Raw genomic sequence first — 16,983 nt, 5'->3', positions numbered from 1 at the left:
TTTAGAGGTAGGGATGAAATTTAGCAACCTGAATAAATTAATAATTAAGTCCCTGGTGTGTTATATTCTGTTATATTAATTGTATTGCTAGTTAACATGTCTCCACTGCCCTGTTTTAAAGGGATTTGACTTTGGATTTAAGTAGGATTAACTGTTTGTGCTTCTCCCATGTATTATTTAATGTTAGATTTTTCTAGCAGTGTGAAGCTTTTGTAGGGGAACAGGATGAGGTGTCCTGGGTAATTCAGAGATGGAGACAAAGGGAATGTAGGTTGAGTGTACCTGTTGGAAAACCAGTGAGAATTCTCAGCATAAAGAGTTTTAGACTTTGAGGTTACTTTTAAGTCTAAGAAATTGAGTCAGGCCTGCCTATGCATGAGGTTCATTTTGAAACTTAGATTGAAATAACATTATAGGAAGGTGATTGGAGGCTTGATTTGAAGAAAGAAGATTCAAGTGATAAAGAGAACACTCTATTGTGCCTTTATTAAAAAATGGGATGATAATGTTATTTAGCAAAATAATCTGTTAATCAGAAATAGCAAATACATCTTTAAGATCACATTTTTGTAAAATTCTAAAGTATGTAGAATTTTTGCCTTCAGAAATCTTTATTTTTTTGTAGTTTTAAATCTTTTTTTTTTTATTGGATGTTCACAACATTACAAAGCTCTTGACAAATCATATTTCATACATTAGAATCAAGTGGGTTATGAATCTTTAGGAATTAGTTGTACAATTTGAAAGAGCTGAATTATTTTATCTCTTTTGAAATCATCTATTCCAGAATGGCCTTTTCACTAGCTTCTAGGATTATAGAAGAAGCATTTCTCAATTGTTTTCACCTCTTAGCCACAGAGAGAATGTAGCACACTAGGGAAAAGGATGCTGCTGCTCAACAGAATCACTGAGACTGGCTCTAAATGGCCCAGAGAAGCAGCTGCCCCATATCTTGCCCACATTCCCTGGGGAATGACACATCTGTTGTGAAGCCAGGATGTGAAGATGACTAGTTCAGATAGAATAAATCGGAGATAAAACTGCTGAGTATAGGATTTCTCAAAATAGAAGAGTAGGAATTGCCTGAGTACTCAAAGGAAACAGCCTTTAAAATACTCTATTTCACCACCCCCTTCCCAGAGAACCTGCAGCCAGCAGAGGCTTTGTGACTCACTTGCTTTTTACAGTCAGGATTAGAGGCCAGAGCTTCAGATGTGAGTTTTAGCACTCTGTGACACCTCTGCCATTACCTGGGGCTAAAAGTCAAGGCCAGGCTTGCAGACATGTGAACTTGGTTCTGATGACTTTTGACACATTCCTTCCTTTTATGTGTGTCTTCATAGTGCTAGGAGGGCAAGATGTTTTCCATAAGAAATGTTCTCTATTATTTCTTCATTTAGCTTGACTATTGTATTTACTACTCCCCCCAACCCCAGCTTTAAAATATGGGAAATGAAAACAAGTCTGCTGATTTGATTTTTGTTTGTTTTCTTGATTGAGCCTGGTAATGGTAGAAGTATTTTATAAAATGTTATTTTTCACATTAAATAAAGAGCTCAGTTTTAGAATCAAGTATATATTCTGTATTTTTAACTAACATTGGAGTGATCTTTAGTTCATAGTCTATAGATCAAATGACTGTGACAGGATCACATTCTGTTGTCAGTAACTGGACTCTGAAGGGTGAAAGGCAGCAAAGTTTTAGAGAAGCAGAAAAGTCCTGCAGAACACAGGCTATGATCCAAGTAGCTTAGGTCTAAAAGCTTTTCAGTTCAGATAGTTCTTTCATGGAAAAAGAAGAGGCTGACTTGCTTTCTCCTCTGCCATATCTATTTCTGTTGCCATATATAGGCACTATCCAAATTCTGGTGCTTAAGTAGATTATTTTTCTAGATGCTGATAACCAATGTCTAGCTTGGGGCCTTCCACAGAGGAAGGTCCCCAGTGTTAGAATCATGAATGTCATAACTCTGTGAAAAAGCTCCATCTTTCAGTGCACCTCTTCATTTTGGAGCATGGCTATCTGCATCTAGGTAGAAGCCAAAACCTATTATGGTCATTGTAGAAGATGAAGAGAAAGGTACCATTCTCCTATAGACTGTTTCTGAAAGGTTTTCTAGACCAGAATTAGACCTTGAAGTGAAAGAATCTAATGAAAAGATGAGAGGATTTCCTCCTAGTTTCTGAGAAGGAAGACAAAAGACCTTGGTGGTAGGCTAGCTCAAACCTGTCCTTTTGAGCACAAGGGAAAGCAGTTAAGGGAATTTCAGGTTATTCAGCTAATGCAAGAAAGACAAAGGTGGGACTCCTGTTGAGTCTTTTCTCCAGTACCAGCCTGCCCTCTAGTATCATAAATGCAAGTTTCTCCCTGTGGCATTGTTGGAAATGCTTGTATTGTCACTGAAAGATGTTTCTTCTTCACTTGCAATATATTAAGACTTTGTCCTTCCTGGTGAAATTAAGAAAGAAAAAAAGTCACAAGAGATATTATGTCCTGAAAATAGCTAGTAAACATATGAATATCACATTGAAAATGTAAGATCCTTAACCTCAGTCCTAACACATGGAAATGCTTCCTCTTTGCTGGTAAGGGTGATTTAATGGCTTGGAGCTTATTGTTCCCTAACCCACAAAGCCTTCCTGAAATGCACTGCCTTATTTCATGGGTCTCCTGAACCTGGCACTTGTGACTTTATCGAGATCCAGGAGCCTCAGGAATCTCACTGGCTGCAGCTTAGAGCAGCCACGCAGTGAATGTTGCCCATGCTGTCCACTCTATGCCCTGGCTCAATGCTTCCTCCATCCTTGATCCTTCTCCACTCCATACCTGGATGTAAGCTCTTTATCTCTTAAGTATCAGAGTGCTTTGTATGAGACTTATTTTCCATAGACTTAGTTTTTTCCTCTTTGCAACACACGCCCCAGATACTAACATGCATGGTACCTTGAACCTAATGAACCAAATATCAAGTACAGTAATAAATGAATATATGCCTAGTAGTAATCCTGAACACAAAGTAGAGTACTCATTTGATGCTTATAAAATTGAATCAAAAGGACTATGAATTGACTTATTTAAAATTTTAGAGCACATGTAAAACACTAGTATATGTAGCACTATTCTTGTTTTTAAAGACTGGACAATTATTCAAAAAGAAGTTGTAATCTAAGCATTAAATACAAGAAGAAATGTATAGCCTTCTAAATGGGCAGCTTTCTTTATCCTTGGATCTGTTCATGTTGTGCTTTAAGGGCAGGGAAAATTGTACATGAAGAGAGTGAATCTCAATTTGTTCTGGCACCAGGTGCCTTATTGGATGTAGCCATTAGTATCATCAGTATGGCCATGGCAGATGGATCCTATCCTTAAGGAGCTTAGAGTTCATCAAGGAAAAAGACATGGTTATTACAATAGAAAATGACTTATGCTTCAGTCAAGGTCAGAGATGAAACTAATCCATCACTGCCTCAAATAGGATTTAGTTCACATTTTTTAGTAGTTTTCTCACAGTTTGTCTGTAGAAATTGCAATGGTATTCATAAGAATTCCAGACCCTGAAATGTTCTTCCACTCAATTGAGGGTTACTCATTAGTGTGAGGCAGCTCAAATAAATACATAGTAGTTTTGTTTGTTCAAAATAGTGTTTTTAGGGAGACCATTTTAGACTTGGCTTGTAGAGCCTGTTTTCTTATACCTGTTTCACTCATCTATTTATAGTAGACTCTCTGTAGGCTTTTGACTTTGTGGCCCTTGTTCTAAATTATTGGTATTTTCCTGTGTTATGTCACATTTGAAAGGAGGAAATTCTTAATTATATCTTTATCTTTTTGAAGACTTTTGATCAGCTATTAATTATTAGTCTAAGAATGTCTGTTTATATAGAAGCAAGGCCTAATTTTGATACCCTTTGGTAATAACTGTTATGTGAACTTACTATAAAATCACTTTTCTTCCTCCAGATCTTGGTGATAATATCAGAATGTTTCTATGTGCCACTTCCAAGGAATTTATCTGAGCATTCTGGTAAGTCTGAAAAGCTCATATGTTAGAGTATGTTTAGAATTTTGTGGTGTTCTATGGTTTGGAATTCTTTTTGTGCTTCGTATACATAGGGGGTTTCCCCTGTTTTTTTAGATGAACAAAATATCACCTTGACTGTTTTCTTAAAATATGTTCTCTGAGTATATTTGAAAATAAAAAATCCTTTTTCTCCTCTGTTAAGTTGGAATATATTTTATATTGGTAATTGCTCTTTAGTTTTATGCCCTTTATTAATCAGTGGACAGCTTTTCCTCATTTGAATTGAACAATAGGAGGGAGAGAAGTGCACATTTATTGAGTCTCTACTGTGTGTTACTGTCCTTTAAGGCAGTATTCCTGAATCCTAGCAGTGTTTCACACTGCTTCTGGAAATAAGTGGCCCTGGATTTGAATGTCTTTTTCATGGCTATTTTTTGAGACTTTGCATAAAGACTTTGTAATTGTTGAATTTTATTTGAAGTTTAGATAAATTTGTATTTTCATACTTGAAATTTTGGGGGCTTTGAGACTTCCATAGATAATTGAATAATATATGTGATCTTTAGAATTCTTAAATGTAACAGAAACCCAGTATAAAGCATCTTCAGGGGGGAACATGAAAATTTATTAGCTTAATTGTCTGAAAAGTCCAAGGGTGTTCTGGCATCATTCCCAGCCTGAGTGATGTTGGGTTTCTGTTTCCATGGTGTTCATTTAGTGACTATCAGCAGTCCCAACTCACATCTTACCAGTTTAACCAGTTACTAAGAAACAGGATGGCCTTTCTTCCTGACTCTCCTGGGGAGTATTCTGATTGGTTCAGCTCAAGTCACATTTCCAAACCAATTGCTATGACCAGTCAGCCACTGACCCTTTTAAAAGCCACAAAATACAGAGCATGAAGGAACCTTTGCTCTCTGCCCACATGTTCTGCCAAAGTCAACAGTAACTGAAGGCCCTCAGGGAAGGAGAAGCCTAGGTAGGGGCTAGGATGCTAAGCAAAGAATTGTTCTGTATAATACCAAGAGCTTCAAGGTGGATAAAACTATCAATTCACCTGTTTTTTCATTTCATAGATAAACACACTCAATTGAATACTGAATTACCATCATTTATTTGGAGGATGTTTTTCCTGTCTTCTCTCTACAGAGCAGAATCAGAAGTCTGAGGAAGCTCACAGGGCTGAACAGTTGCAGGATGCAGAGGAGGAAAAAGATGATTCAAATGAAGAAGAAAACAAGGACAGCCTTGTTGATGATGAAGAAGAGAAAGAAGACCTTGTCGATGAGGATGAAGCAGAGGAGGAAGAGGAAGAGGACAATCTGCCAGGTGGTGTGGATGAGGAGAACAGTGAAGTCAGTGACCAAGGGCCCCTGAGAGAGGGCAGTGTGACCCAGGAAGAAGTTGAACCTGATGAGGCTGAAGAAGACGTCACAGAGCAGCCCCATTCACCTGATACAGAAGTGGCAGAAGATGCATTGAGGCAGCGCAAGAGTCAGAATGCCAGTAAGGGACCATAGATAGGTTCGGTGATGCAGTTTCCAACAGTGTAGCCCAAAAGAATATGTCAGCTTTCCTCTGGTCTGCAATTTAAACCAAATCCTTAATTTTTCCTGACTGAGAAAGCTTCTCCCTTAAAAGATGATCTCTAGTGGCATTGTATCATAGGCACAGGCCTCATGTACCCTAAGGACAATCTTTCAGTCATGACAATCGAGAGATAAAAACAACATGCTGTTATGATCTGTTTGGGGGATCTGGATGGGAACAAGTTCATTTAATTGGGGCTTGAGAGTCTTAACCAGAGGAGGCAACCCCCAATCATTAGCACCCTCTGGAGAAAAAGCTACAGATCCATAAAATGAAGGCAAAGCAGCCTTTACTTCTGAGCATCCTCAAAGAATAGCATAAGTCTTGCTTCCTTTTCATGTGTTAACTATTTATTTTGTGAAACTGTAAGAAACATCATGCACCACAGTGCACAAATATTTGTTTAGAGATAGAAATCCAGAGGGCCCTGGGTACAGTTTTAGAAAAGAGCTTGGAAATATGCCAGCTCTCTAAATCTCCTTTGTTATGTTTTATTTCTTATTTATTTCTCCAACTTTTCTACTATGAGCCTGCAGACTACCCACACTCTTCACAGTTGTTTCTCACTTAGGAGATGCAGCAGCCAGGTCTGCTTCCACCATGTTTATTCTCATTTGAAGGTTTAGAAAATCTAACACAACTGATGAAGCCCTGACTGCCAGCTATCTCAAATGAAATGTTGTAACCTTTGGAGTTTCAAAAGGAAGTAGGGATTTTAGGACAGATTTTAAAACAATTTTTTGGCCAACCTGTAGTAGTTTTCTTTTTTCAGAAAGTTTCTTTAGCAATGCTTTATATTTTTTTGAAGCCAGGAGTGATCTAAGTCTTTCCCAGTACAGGGTAGCCTTGTGAAGAAAACTTGAATACTGTGTTGTTTTGTTTCCATCTCAGGGGGTTCCCTGGCTCTTGAAACACCTCAGTAATAACTGGAAACTGTTTCTAGTTTCGTTCACTTGATGTGCTTTTGGTGAAAAAATTAATGAAAGTCAGTATCAGGAAGTAAAAGATTTGATTTTGTTTCCATCTTCCTTAACTTCTAGAGAATTGTATCTTTGTAAATCTCTCACTCCTCAATCTACTATACGTACCCAGGGAACCCAATTTCTTTTCAAAATCCATCCATCTACTTTTTTCTTACCTGATTTATGTCTTAAAATAAATTCATAAAATTAGATTCCAAGCATATGAAAGATGCTTAAAGTCAAGCTTATACCCCTTGGATCCAGACAGAATAATGAGTACAGGTTTATGAAATTCAGAAAGTTTCTGTCATCTTTAAAAAGGAAATGCAGTCTATTTCTATCTGACTATTTATATAACCCTTTCCTTGTATTAACTGTGAACAACAGGGCTCACTGGTGGGGGAGGCTCTGAAACTCTCTGCCCTCCTGTAGTTGATTGAAGCTCCTTTCAACTTTGCACAAAGGAGGTTTTTACTAGGAGAACTGATTTTCAAAGATAGTTATTTTTCATCTTTCCAACTCAGCTAATAGTCTCTTCCCTAATATGCTGAAGTTTGTTAAAGTTGCTAGTAATTGTGCTCTTCAGACCATCACAGAATTGATGGACTGGGAGGAAGAATTTTGACCTGACCTGTGCCTGTTTCTTCCCCTCACTCCAGTTCCCGCCCCTCTGACACACCTTCACCCAAAGTGCCATGGTTCTGATGGGGGCAGTTCTACTCCCTGACACCAGGACGCTTTTCTGGATACTCTCAAGCTAAGCTGTGCCTGTCCTCCTGTCACTGGATTTCTTTCTCTTACAATCAGCTGTGTAAACAAAGATTTCAAAGAATAGTGAGTTCAAGTTTAGAGTTAGGAAATAAGAAAGGTTTCATAGATTGGCTTTTCTATATAATGTCCCTCCTGCAAATAGAATTTTTTAAAGTGAAATTTTCAACTAGAGAAAAGGCATGAGAAAGAAAACACGTTCTACTTTGTTTTTTTGTTTTTGTTGTTGTTGTTATTTTTGTTATTTTTTTTTTCTTAAGTGTAAGCCCAATTTACACTTGGACCTCAAATAATACCTAACTACATAATAAGAAAAATGTATTTTCTTTTTTAAAAATATAGAGTGGGAAGAAAAATATCTTGGGAAGAGGATCCAGTAAAAGTTTAAGTATCGATCTATAAGAACCATTTTTTCCTGATTTTTCCTTTTTTTTTTTTAACATCCTAACAAAAGATAGCTTTTCTATGAGGTGGCCTGATCCATACACATCTAATTTATTATCTTTTCACTTGAACCTCTAGGTTTGTTTTCAATACTTAATATAAACCTAAAGAAAAACATCAACCTAAACTTAAAGTCAGATCAGCATTTCAATTGTTTTTTTTTTTCTATAGATAATATATTTAATCCAGTGGTTAAATGCATGGAAAATGTGATTTTGATTTTAAAATTTTTTAAAAATGTCATGCTTCCCTCTATTGCAGTATCAGTTTGTTTAATCATACAATTGTGTTTTATGCAAATTCAGAATAGGTGAATGAAGTAAAGTAATGATTGTGGAGTGTGGGTACATAGCACTTTATGTGCAGGTAGTTGGAGCAGGGTGCCTTGTCACTGATTAGAAGGAATGTGAAACTTCTAGTTACCCTATAGTGATTTCTTTTATTATTCATCTCCTGCTAGATCTGCTAAAAGAAGCCTGCTTGGTTAGGTATCTCACTGAAGCAATGCACAAGCAATTCCACTTTCTTTCCCTTTGAAGTATAATTGAATAGGTCAGGGATAGTGCCTGTTCAATTCACAGGGCATTGCACTGTTTGGCAAGTACTTGCAACATTCATTCTTGTGAATATGATCTCTGTAAGCTAAAAATAACTACCTATAAAAAGTAAACAGGCTTTGAATAGGTTGGCTTTTGCAGCTATGAAAGCTGCATTTTGATTTTTTATGATCCCAAACTCTGTTGATAGTTTGGAGGTTGCTACATGATTTGAGTGTATGTAAGTTTGCAGATCTGCATCCTGTACCTCCTTTGGGTTGGATGATAAAAATGCTATTTAAGGGAATACTTGCCATCCAACTTTGTTAGCAAGGCTTTTGGGACTTTAGCTGCTCTGTTGCTTACAGGATGGGAAACATTAAAGGGTCCAAATTAAAATAAAAAGGTAGAAAATAAGAGTAAATTTCAGTGTAAAATCTTGAGCATGAAGTGAGAGAAAGAAGAGGGATTGGTGCTTTTGCTAGTGTTTGTCAGTAGGTCCTTCATCTCAGTGTTGTAGTGTTATTTCTGTCAGTATTATACATGTGTGGTGAACCCATCCTGTCAAATATATCAGCATTTTGGAGGTTATTCATGTAAATCTTTTGTGCCAACAAAAAAGTTCCCTCTTGTAGTATCTCTTTACCTCAGTCTTACATTTTGATTCTCTTGAGAAGATTATAGCTTATCTTGCAAAAGCCAAATGTTATCAAGTCTGATGAAACCTGATGGGGCTGTTGTGAACAGCTTTCTGAAAGTGGAGGTTTATTTGAAAACTTCAGCCCAGGATATGGCCTTAGATGGCTTATTCTCAGTAAAATTTATGTAGACTGTGATGCTTTATATATGTGATATGTTTTCGGTATAGTTAGATCATATTTGTTAGTAGATACTTTCTTTGTGGAATGCAGTTGTTATACTAAAGACACTGCTTATTTGTACTGTTATGCATTATAAATTTGTTATGTATATTTTCTGTAATGGTATTGATTATTTTGCCGTTTCATTTAGTGTTCTGTTTATCCATGTATTCTTTGTTTCCTTAAAAAAGCATCTTTAGCAAGTGAAATGAGAAATCAAGATATTGTTTCAAGCAGTACATTGCCTATATTATAGATCATCTGATACAGAACTGTACATAATTAATCCTGTGTGGTTTCACTTTATTGTAAATTTTCATTTATGTCAAAACCCAATAGTGATGACTACATAAATGCAAAATAGTGTATTGCTTTTCATATAAATATTTTCACAAAACCATTTGCCTAGGCAGTTAAAAATATTACTTTGTTAAAATTTTTTTTTTCTTCTGTGTTTGCTCTTTATCTGTCTGTTCATTCCCCACCTCTCCCACCCCAACTCTGTAAAGACCAAATTATGTGCCATTTAGCTGCTCAAGGACGAGTTCTATGATTCAAGAGCTCATCATCATCATAGCCAATTGTATTGCCTTTACAAAATCATTCCACTCACCTCCCAGGTTCACTTTGTCCTGAGGTCTGGGGGTGGCAGGACTGGAACTGATGGCAAATGATGCTGTGATTCCTCCAAGACACTGTGGACCGACCTGGTATCCTAAATAAGACATTTGGAAAACTCCATTCTACACCTGGCTTTCTTGCCACTATTACAGTAAAATAGCACAAAGGAGGTGAGGCAATTCTTTAAACACATTCAGGCCTTAATGTGACGGGAGATTTGATTTTTCTCTTGGAAGATGATAGTGGGATATGTAGTAAGAAAGTTATTAAATTGGTATACCTCTAAATCCCTCCCTCAGAGTAACTAACTCTGAATCTTATTTCCTCCTACAGAGAAATATGTATGTTAGCTTTGTCTCAGCCTATATAAACTTGGTTATTCTTGGTAGAGATTCTTTGCCTACCCAGCGAGATAAATTCTGGCCCTTTTTCTTTTTGAAGAGAAAGTTATGAATTCACTTTCTCTCTAATCTTTGCATGAGCTTTTCCTCCCATTTCAATATCTGATACTTTTATCAGAAATTTATAGATTTCTCAAATATTCTGTTTAGTAGACATTTTACTATTCATGTTAACTTAAATATTATCCTTTGGAAAGACTTCACCATCAGAATTCATTGTGTACTACTGTCACTTATGGAGACCTTTTCTAAAATTATTTGTTGTTGTTGCTTAGATAGAGACTATAGGATAGACCCAGAGAATATATGTGTTCTAGGACAATCTTAATTACTGAGCTGTTATTCTATGGAACTGCTCTTCAAACAAGCTCTCTCTGTATAAGTTCTAAGCATGAATCTCAGTCTAATAAATAGCATTAAAACCTAGCAGTTTATAAGTTGACCACACACTCGTAATTTCTTTGGCCACTAACATTATTGTACAATGCATTCTTTAATACTTTTGATATCCTTGACTGTCAATAGAAGGGAAGGCTGTCTCCACTGGTGGAAAATAGCATACTACTGCAATAGTGGTGAGAGAGCCAGGTATAGAATGGAGTTTTCCAAATGTCTTGTTTATTTAGGTCAGTCCATATATAACACCATGGGCCAAGCCATTGGATTATAATTTTGGCATCAAGACATTTGACCCTCTTTTCAAAGCATTTGTTCTGTAGACTCTGGAAAAGTAGGAATTACCTTCTAACAGAGGTAATTATCTTTTTAAATAGCATAAAGGAAGGTAATTTTTTTAACGTAGATATTGACATGTTTTAAAACTGTAGTTCTGCTCTTATAAGCCCCTGTCTTGTGATTTAAACATGGTCTTATTAGTAGGTCCAAGTAAATGACTTCAAGAAACTAGTTCATGGCTCTTCTTGAGCTAGCAGAAAGGTCTCATTCATAAAATGCATGAAGTGGTGATTTATGGCCCAACCCAAAAAGAGATTTTTCTGCATTGTATGTCAAAAAGAGTTTTTGATCAAAGGAATTTTTAAATTGGTGTCCTCTAAGGAGCTAATAATGTGAATCTTCAAGGAGGAGTTTAATCTCTAGCATTTCCAAAACACACTTTTCAAGAAATATGATAGAAAACATTTGAAAGCTCACTACAAAAGCTAGAGATCTTGGCTAAACTGTAACTGGTATCTTTTTAAAGGCAACGTTGATCTCAAAAAGAACATGAGGCTGAAAATTTACCATGAAACAAATAAACATGAGTTAGTACCAGGACTCTCCCAGTGCTGGTGATAATGGTAATGGTGGTGGTGGAAAGCTGTTGCCCTAGGAAATAGCAGAATATACATTTTATTGGCCACATGGTTAGAGGATAAAAGGTGTTGGCTGCCTCAAGATGGGATATTGGAATTTAAATAATATCCAATTTACATACTTGGCAAAACAAGTCTGTTCACTAGCACAAGAAAACCTTTCTTAGCCTGGTGTATGTGTTGATACACAATAGGCTTCTCTAAGAAATTATAATCATGAGTGTGACCTTATAAAACTTGGAGTTTGAGATTAGTTCCATAGTCTCAAAGAAATTATAAGGCTAATGGAGCATCAGGTAAGGTCATATAGGTGAAAGCAACAAAACTACTCTTTAAAACATCCCCATCCTGGCTTAAAGATTCACATTGGTAAAACCCCATTTAAGATGAATTCACAATCCAAAATTAATGTATTAGCTTTTCTTATCTGTGACCAAAATAGCTGACAAGAGAAACTTAGAAGAGGAAAGAATTTAAATTTTTTTTTTTGACATTTTGGTCAATTGTAGGTTGCCTGAGGTGAGGAAGGAGAGAGAGAGAGAGAGAGAAGGCCAGGACAAGGTACAGTCCCCCTAAGGAATACCTCCAGGAACCAATATCTTTCAACCATGTTCTATCTGCCTACAGTTTTTATCACTACCCAGTGGTCATAGATCATCAGTGGATTAATCTACTGATGAAGTCAGCCCTCACATTTCAATCAGTTCTCAAAAGCCCTACCTCTAAACATACCTGCATTGGGGACCCAAGGCTTCAATACATGATTCTTTGAGGACACTTCATATCCAAACCATAACAATTACAAATCACACAAGGAAGCAATTCATCAGACAGCCGATTAGACTTGTCTAAATTCTTGAGACAAAATTATTATAGAAACATCAGTTTTTTTTTTTTTGGAAAAACATTAGAAACCTGAAAGAGTATGAAATATAAAAAGGTACTTTTTTTTCAAAATAATGTATTTGAGTTTCATTCATCCCATATATATTGGTTCAATACTTTTTATTTTATTATTATATCAACATATTACCCATAAGTTCTATTATTGTCAGGTATACACAATGTTTCTATGTAACTGATCTTTTGAACATTTTGACTGAGACATTCCCTGGATGATGATGATGATGATGATGATGATGATGATGATGATGATTATCACCTTTGGGAGAAATACCATAATGTTAGAAATATATTCCTCAGGACTTTCCATGATTTGTTTTGGAAACGCTAGAAAGCAACATATATTTCCCTAGCAGGTGGGTAGCTGATGATTGAGAATAGACACTGGAACAGATCTTCCTGGGGTTGAATCTAGGTCCACAGCTTGCCGTGGATCTGAATTTAAGCATGTTACCTAAAATTTCTGGGTCTCATATTTACAATGGTATTAATAGGAAACTTTCTACATCATTAATCAGGAGGTAGAGGATTTTAAATAGCTCTTTCAATGAGAACAACATGAAAAATTGCTTTAGAAACAATATAAATATGCATGTATATATTTTGTATTATATGGCATTAGAGTCTACATCAAAGAGCTAGGAGTTATCCTGGCATTCGGGGCTATTTTTCTCCTGAGGGCATTTGCTCTTTCTAAGAGGAGAAATAGGGGAGTGTTGATACGCTTAGGGATGCCTTTGAGAGTATCCCCTGGCTGAGGAGACTGATTGGTTAAGAGTGGAAGGGTTTATGAGACCCTTTCATTTGGGTTGGGTCTCTGAAACAAGTAATGTTAAGAATAAGGATGAACCAGAAATAAACAGATCCATCAGAGATCAGCACTCAACCTTTATCTATCCAACTCCTGAAATCAGAATAAAATGATCTTGGAAGCAAGTGTAAATACTGGGAGGAAGCTAATTGGTGATGATTGTGTTCTTAGGTTGGATGATGTTTTTTTTTTTTTTATTTTGCTATGAGGTAGGATGCCAGATACTAATTAAATTCTGAGGCTCAGATAGCCCTATCTGTGGATTATTGCATTCAAAGGACTATAATCCAGAAATCGAAAGTATAAATGATTTTCTAAATATTATTATAATTCTCTCTTTTTATTCCCTGAAGCTATTCATTCCCCAAACTAGTGTATTGCCTCATTATATTTTTTATTCTCTCCCTAAAAATTCTTTGTGGTATTCCCCCAAAGTATCAGCACCAATTGTTTTCTTCTCCTAGCCACTTTCCTTTTACTACTAACTCTCTACTTTCTCTAAAAGAAGATCCTCTTTCCACAGATCCTTTCTGACATAGATATAAATATACTGTCTCTGTTTCTAAGGTTCATCTTGCTGTACAACAAAACCATGGATCTCCAGGAAAGTACTAAATATCAAAGACAATGGCCAGAATTCTCCTTTATTGAGAGAGGAAAAGGGTAGGAGGCTTTCCATATCCATGTGTCCAAAGGACTTTTCCCTGTATACCTACTACATTTTCCATCTATCAGCCCTTATCTGACATATTTAGTTTATGCTGGCCAGATCAGAATTCTTTCCAGGCTTTTGTCATAGAACTTTTAGACTTAGTTCCCTCTGCCAAAATTCATCTTTGTCCTCTCCACAAACATTGTAGGTAGAAAATGGAAAATTTCCTGAAGGATACTTATCAGATTCAGGATTTAATCACACTCATACCCTCTCCTCATTCAGAGAATCTTCAGTTTCCTCCAGTCCCTGTTCCTTGTGTAAGGAAAGCTTATATTGCTTTTAAGCACCCTCATGGTGGAGACTACTCTGGAAATTCCTTCTCTACAACAGAAGCAAGTGTTGGACACTCAGCCCTCCAGATTTGTCTGGGCAGGTTGGGGTGATCCTCCTATGGACTCACCCATATTGGATTCTTTTAGATTCCTCACCATAGGAAACCTATTGTACTGCAGTCAAATTGGTACCAATTATTCAAGAAGAACTGTGTGTGTAGGGGATCCTGAAGGAATTTGGGCCCTGTTTATGCTTACCTAAGATCTGAAAAAGATGGATTATGCTTGCTATCACTCCCAGTTCCCTAAATCTGCTCAAGGAATGTAGTATGGGCTCCATGAGATGGTTCTTGAGGTTGTTGCTATCCATTCTATTGCCTACTCAGGTTGGTCAGCTACTTTAGTGCTAAAAATTTATATGGTTCTTGCTCTTGGATTAAGAATGTAGCAAATTGTGGCTCACTCACCTATCTACTTCAGCCAAGGGATTGGCCAGGGCTCATGAGTCACATCTTGCAGACATTCCACCTCAGGAATTCTCCCAGCAACATATGAGCACATCCTGTCCACCAAACATGACATTAATTTCAGCCTCTTTAGTTTTACCTGCATAAGTCATCCTTGGAGTAGGTGCTGCACCTCTTTAATTTTGTGCCTGTGCCTTTGTATCACTTTAGTGGACACAACTCAAAGCTTTTTTATTTGGACCTTCATTGGCATATTTTTCCAGAAATTTCTCAAGTTTCTGGGAGCTATTAGCCTGTTCTGACTGCTGCAAAGTTGGCTTGAAGTTGACTTCCATGGCAGAGCCAGATCCCCCTGGAATGAAACCATTCACCACCAATGGAGCAAGGCAACAGCTTTTGACGGTTCCAAGTGGTATTGACGTAGGCTGTTTTTCTTTGTAAGGGTATAATATAATGTCTTTAAAAAATCAGATGGCTATTGAAGCTGTCTCAAAGATAATATCCAGTTTATAATTTCACAGGGGAAGATTTGCTTCTGAAGAGAATCTCATGTTTACTACATCAAATTTGCTCCTTCAGTCTGATTTTCTAATTGGAAACATGCATCTCCCTACCCGCAATCCACCACCAAATCAGTTTTCATATTATCAAAGCCTTAACCACATTGCTCTGACTTTCTGGAGTTATTTCAAAAAAAACATTCTTCAGTTCCCACTTCTTTATTCCATTGTTCATGCATTTGGCTTTCATGCCAAATATGCACTATTGATTTGGGTAATTAATCCAAGGTGTGATAAGTGTCACATCACAAATCTGAAGACCTATAGATTCACTGCCAGAATATAAACTGACTAAATTTAGTGACCCTACATGGTCCAGTAATTCCAGCTAACAAAACTCAGAATCACAAATAATTATTTTTATCTCTGGAAAGAATTTTAGTAGGGTCTACTTTGTTGTCTAGATTAACATATATTAAAAGCTCCACACATTTCTTTTGTTTTCTTGCTCTCTCCTACACAGGTCTAAGTGAAGAAGCACCCTGGAAGGTGGTATGAACATTACTTTTGAGTCAGAACCTTCAGGGTCCATCTTGACTCACTCACTACTTGTGTAATACTGAGCAAGACATTTCACCTTCCTGGAGCGAATCCAGCATGTCTACACTGCCTAAAGTCTAAATTAACTTGACTATTATTCCTTACTGTGTTTGTCATGATAATTTTTCCAGAAAACACTTGCCCAGGAAAATAAAAGTGACAAATAACTGTATGTTCTATCCAGGGACCTTCTAAAAGACCCACCAGATTCTTCAATAGAACACATAGTAGTTTTCACATCATTTTGCCTTACTGTGTTCTCTGATCTTGTACACTTGCATTCTGATCTTTACCCAATCCTAACCAAGGCTTCAGTCACTTCGAATTTTAATAAATATTTCAGTTTTGCCATCCTTCATCTGAGGTGCAATGAAGACTTCTTTGAGGTAGCACTCTGCCATACCATAGTAAGCAAAAAAGCTTGATTTTGTCTCATTAAAATTTGTTTTAGAGATATTCTGGTGTACCACCAAAGGGTCTCAGTGTTTTTAACTTACTGAAAGCTATTGTTGAACTACATCAGTTGTACTCAACTGTGGTTTCACACTAGAATAACTTGACATTTAAAACAAGTCCATACAACTTATTTCAGAATGCTTTGGATAAAGGGAACTCTGTGGGGGACATGATGTGTGCAGTCATCCCTACAAGAACTCAGAGCTTGATTTAAGTGCTAAGCTGTTGTTATTATTTTGAAGTTTATAATAATTTGTGATTAAGGAGCCCTATACTTTTTACATGAGGTCCTGCAACTTATATAGCTGGTCCTTGCTGTTAGGAGATACAGCATGAGCATTTTATACTTCTTCAAGTGGTTTTAATGTACAGAGAGAGATAAGAAACAGAGAGCTCGTACTTCCCTTGAACTATAAAACATAAAAATAATAACATTTGGTAAGTATTGAGTGATTATATAAAGTGCTTTGTACATACACTCTCATGAACCTAACAGACAAGACCTAAAAATTCTTAATATACAACCTCCCTCCAAAGTATTATATTCCTCTATTAAGTGGACTCATTAAGTGAATTCCTATTGACTGCATCTATATTTGTTTGCTATTGCCGCTAAAACAAATTGACCACAAACTTATGGCTTAACACAAACATTTATTAGCTAAAAGTTGTGGGTCAGAAATGATGGGTCTTATGGGGAAGTTTAACTTAGCTTTTTTTGTTGCTGTGACTAAAGGATTTG

At 36.7% G+C, this 16,983-nt stretch overlaps 2 protein-coding genes across 2 annotated transcripts in view; both read left to right on the top strand.

Moving 5' to 3' along the window:
- TMX4 (thioredoxin related transmembrane protein 4) overlaps positions 1–9,618 on the top strand; it is a 40,295-nt gene extending 30,677 nt beyond the window's left edge. The window contains exons 7-8 of the mRNA XM_081291728.1: positions 3,962–4,025; positions 5,172–9,618. Coding sequence (XP_081147854.1) covers positions 3,962–4,025; positions 5,172–5,542 — 435 coding nt within the window. The 3' untranslated portion in view covers positions 5,543–9,618. The remainder of the gene's footprint in view (positions 1–3,961; positions 4,026–5,171) is intronic.
- Positions 9,619–12,067: 2,449 nt separating this feature from the next.
- Positions 12,068–16,983, top strand: part of HAO1 (hydroxyacid oxidase 1) — a 69,895-nt gene continuing 64,979 nt past the window's right edge. Inside the window, exon 1 of the mRNA XM_081291729.1 lies at positions 12,068–12,078. The gene's annotated coding sequence lies outside the window, so the exon portion shown is untranslated. The remainder of the gene's footprint in view (positions 12,079–16,983) is intronic.

Source organism: Spermophilus citellus, assembly GCF_964194105.1.
Source record: "Spermophilus citellus genome assembly, chromosome: 4".
Taxonomy (NCBI): domain Eukaryota; kingdom Metazoa; phylum Chordata; class Mammalia; order Rodentia; family Sciuridae; genus Spermophilus; species Spermophilus citellus.
Note: the sequence above shows the minus strand (reverse complement) of the source record. Positions and strands in the feature narration are given on the sequence as shown.